At 37.3% G+C, this 4372-nt stretch overlaps 1 protein-coding gene across 1 annotated transcript in view; it reads left to right on the forward strand.

The window, feature by feature from the left end:
- The first annotated feature begins 341 nt into the window (after positions 1-341).
- LOC120352693 overlaps positions 342-4372 on the forward strand; it is a 38473-nt gene continuing 34442 nt past the window's right edge. Inside the window, exon 1 of the mRNA XM_039434461.1 lies at positions 342-1411. Within this exon, the coding sequence (XP_039290395.1) occupies positions 919-1380 (462 nt within the window). The 5' untranslated portion in view covers positions 342-918 and the 3' untranslated portion in view covers positions 1381-1411. The remainder of the gene's footprint in view (positions 1412-4372) is intronic.

Consider the following 4372-nt stretch of genomic DNA (forward strand, 5'->3'; position numbering starts at 1 on the left):
AATGAAAGAATCGGCTGAAACATTTACGGGATACGAAATGCATGTTTCACGCATTTAACTACTGAATTGTTTAAATTGGAATATACAAAGAATTGCGTATATACAAGTTATTGCGTATTTCAATTTCCATTAATCGATCAATTATTATAATTTTAATAATCAAAACAATTTTGTACAGTTTGTGATACAAAGTTCACGTAAAATAAAAATGTAATCAGATAGTTTTTCTTTTGTAAATTATTTATGATTTGTTAATACTATAGGGGTATAGCGGTGTAACCAACAATAGCACGGATCTATGAGAAACTCTTGAAGATTAATCTTCAAGTATCCTCAGTATCAGAGTAGCTGTCGTTGAGGAAAGACCTTTTGAATTCACGCTCTGTTATCGTAACGCGCTTATCTCTGCTATGCAATAGTTCTATTTTCTTGCTGTGCCTCTTGTTCAGTTATTTATTTCTACCCTGATTCTATTTTTGCACTCTTTTTCATTGCCTACCGGTTTCTCATATTCGTTTTCTTTCACAAAAAATATTCTTGATTTGTCATATTATATCTAAATATGAGTGCTTGTGAGGAGTGTAAATTATCCGTGAATCGCTCGGCTAAGGATAAAGTTGTATGCACTGAGTGTAATTCTATATTCCATGGAAGATGTACTGGTGGTGGAAGGGACCTGAGTGAGGCTGAACTCGATCAACCTGGGTATGTAAGAAATGTACATCAAAGCTTCGAGCCCAAAGAAACAGTAGTTCGGATACACCAGTTAAACGTGTGGCTAATGTAAGTGATTTGCGGTCGCCAATAACAGTGGAACTTTTTGAAAAAACTATACTTGCACTGAGAGAGGAGATTGCTGGGGGTCAGTCAAAGCTCCAGCTATCGCTGCAGTCCTGCTTGGACAAACTGACTTCCAGTATGGAAATACTGACCAAGCAAGGTGGAATCATTAAGACGCAGGAAAAAATCATTTCGGCTCTACAGGGTGACAATCTACAGTTGAAGAAGAGTGTCGAACTTTTGACTGATAAATTGGACGCACTCGAGCAGTACGGACGAAAAAATACGCTCGAGATCCGTGGAGTGCCTTTCTCTGAAAATGAAAACGTTCGCGACTTGGTGATAGCGACGTGTAGGGCTGTTGGAGTGGACGTAGGAGCCGAAGCGATCGACGTCTGTCACCGGCTGAAGGCAAGCGCTGCGCAGCCGACGCCAGCTATAGTCGCCAAGTTTGTGCGTCGCGATGTCGCTCATCAGGTACTCAGTGGAAAGAAGCAGGTGAGGAGAATGTCATCTCGTGTATTCGGCTTACCAGGTGAGGAACAGCCAGTTTACATAAACGGGTCACTAACATTGGTGCGAAGAAAGATGTTGTCTTAGGCAAAGAAACTTCAAAGGAACGAGGTTACAAGTATGTTTGGGTTGACTGGGCTGGGAATGTGAAAATTCGTCCTGTGGATAAAGGAAGGGTATTTACAGTTAATAATGAAAATGAACTGCAGACTTTCATGGCCAAGTGTGCCTAGTACTAAGTTTCGAGTGTTTTTATTAGACCATTTTCAATTTATGTAATAAGCTGAATTATTTTGTTTATTTTTTGCATTCTCGGAGAGGACAGTTTTCTTTCTTCTATTGATTGTTTCTATCAATATTGTATTCTTGTAAATTGTTATACTGAAGTGTATGCGGGGAGAATGAGGTATTGCTTGGGCTTTGATTGGGAATCATGATTAATTTTTATGATTATATTATTCACTAACTTTCAGGTTTCAATAATGAATTTTCAATTCAAATTTACGCTTCTTTTGACATATATTTCGGTTTAAATCGCAACTAATAACATTGAATCCTAATTTTAATAGCATTCAATCGTATCATTTATTTTTTATTTCTGTTGAATTTAATTATTGTAGAAGTTTTTCTTCCTTCTATTACAATGCTACAGTACACTATTAATACACTTGCTTGAATACTGACCTACTTAGCTCATACTTCTACTACTTTTCGCGATATTGTTCAATATTATTATTATTGACTCAATTTATTATGTTCAGGGGGTCGGACTGAGGGGAGTGTCACACGATTCGTGTTAAAGTTTACATTTTCTTACTACGACTTGATTCTTCCATGCAATAGTCTCATCAATGCGAACTCTGTAGCTTTGCTGAACCTAATCTTTTTATTATCTACCGTTTTTCGGGAATCTTTGTTGGGTGAGCCTAGCATGGTGAATAACAATTCAAATAATCTTATCTGAGGAGAAGTTAGAGCTAGCTACGAGTTATTGTCATCACCTTTCATTATCGGTTTCCTTTTAAAGCATTCATTCTCGGTTTCCCTTTCAATCATTCTTCGTTTTTATATTTCTCTAGTGCCGTGTGCATCTCCAACTAGGTACCAGGTTATCTTATCAAGTTTTAGTTACCGCTTCTGCTTTGTATTCTCCCATGTTTACCGTAGATAATTTACAGCAACAGTTTACAGTACGGTACCTAGTCGTTTTGAAAGTATCGATTGATAATATTATTGAGTCGACTAGTTTGTCGAGTTATCATTTATTTTATTCTTTATATATTGAGTTAATCTAGATTTTTCGCTCCTCTATTGGTGCTTTGCGTTTGGGTGATAATGCTCTTGCCCTTTTCCCAGTCTATGGTTCTTGTATTGAATGGTGATGAATGATGCGGTTTCTGTTAGCAGCCATTCAATTTCACAGATTAATTAAAGTGCGGAGTAGTGTGTAATCTTTTTGAGGCATAGCTTAAAGTTATTAAAAATTTGTATTAGGTTTATACTTTTTTTTTCTTTTTCAACTTCAAATTTCTATTCTCTTTTTCTTGTTTAGGCTTTATATTTATTCTCATTAATTTTTTATTGTATCTTATGTCATTAAATTCTAATTTATCCATTTATTATCAGAATGTTAGAGGACTTCGTACTAAAACTTCAAGTCTGTACGCATCGTTATTGGGCAGCAATTATGATTTGATAATTTTGACTGAAACATGGTTACATGATGGCATAAAAAGTTCTGAAATATTTGATGAACGATATGTTGTTTATCGAAGTGACTTGTCGCCGTTCAGAGATCGTTGCAATCTCCTCACAGAGCTCACAATAAGTGACATTAATAATAATTATGATTCCGTCGGAATAAAAATAAGATCTAATTCCACTCACTTCTTCATTAATGCTGTTTATTTATCGCCGACAATTTCAACAAATGTCTTTCTCAATTATTGTGACCACCTTGAATCACTCAATGGCCTAATCAACGGTAATTTCTTGGTTATCGGAGACTTTAATCTGCCTGAAATCTGCTCAAATGATTATGATTTTTTGTGGGGACAATTAAGGCAAGAATGCTTCACAATTTTATGTCATTCTATGATCTTGTTTCTCTAAATCCAGTAAAAAACGAACTGGGTAGGACTTTGGACCTGGTCCTTTGTAACTTTCCTGCCAAAGTCTTCCAAAGCGATGATCCCTTGCTTCCTGAAGACGGCCATCAGCCGGCATTGTGTGTTGCTGCTTCGTATTCTGTTCCGGAGGCAAATGAATCTCCGGGTGATCCAGTTGAATCCCGGTATAATTATTCTAAAGGGGATTACTTTCAACTTTATTGTAAGCTGCGAGACTGTTGTTGGGACTCTGTGTTTGGCTGTACTGATGTCGACTCTGCAGTGGACGAGTTCTATAGTCTACTCTACAAATATTTGGATGAGTGTATTCCAAGGATCGTATTGAAGAAAAAAAAAATACCCTCCTTGGTTTACTCCTGATATAATTTCTGATTTGAGGATTAAGAATAGATGTGTACGAAAAAGAAGAGTGTCTCCTTATCATGATAACCTTTTCAAAAGTTTACGAACATCCTTGAAGACTAGAATATCTAAGTCTCATGAAAACTATTTGACATCGATTCAGTCAGGCTTAGATGGAAGTATGAAAAGCTTTTGGAATTATGTAAATTCCAAAAGGAAAACGTCGTTTGTGGAGTCGACGATGTCGCTGAATGGGGAGTCCTACTGCGGTTCTGCGGTTGTAGATGGGTTCGCGAAATATTTTGAGTCAGTGTATGAGGTTGATACACACGCCGCCCCTGATATGCATGAGAATGAGCTGGAGATGTCTGGGAGCTTGGGATTAGGTGTTGGTATTGATTCTGTCTCCTCTGACGAGATCCTGTCTGCTATTAACAGCCTTAGATCTAGCTGTTCCGAGGGCCCTGACTTGATATCTACTTTTATTGTGAAGGGTTGTGCAGAGGTTCTCCTCAGTCCATTGCAATTCATTTTCAATTAATCGATTAGGACTGGCCAATTCCCTTCTAAATGGAAGGTCGCTAGAATTACTCCTATCTTCAAGTCAG

The sequence above is a fragment of the Nilaparvata lugens genome, chromosome 8, assembly GCF_014356525.2.
Source record: "Nilaparvata lugens isolate BPH chromosome 8, ASM1435652v1, whole genome shotgun sequence".
NCBI classification, from domain to species: Eukaryota; Metazoa; Arthropoda; class Insecta; order Hemiptera; family Delphacidae; genus Nilaparvata; species Nilaparvata lugens.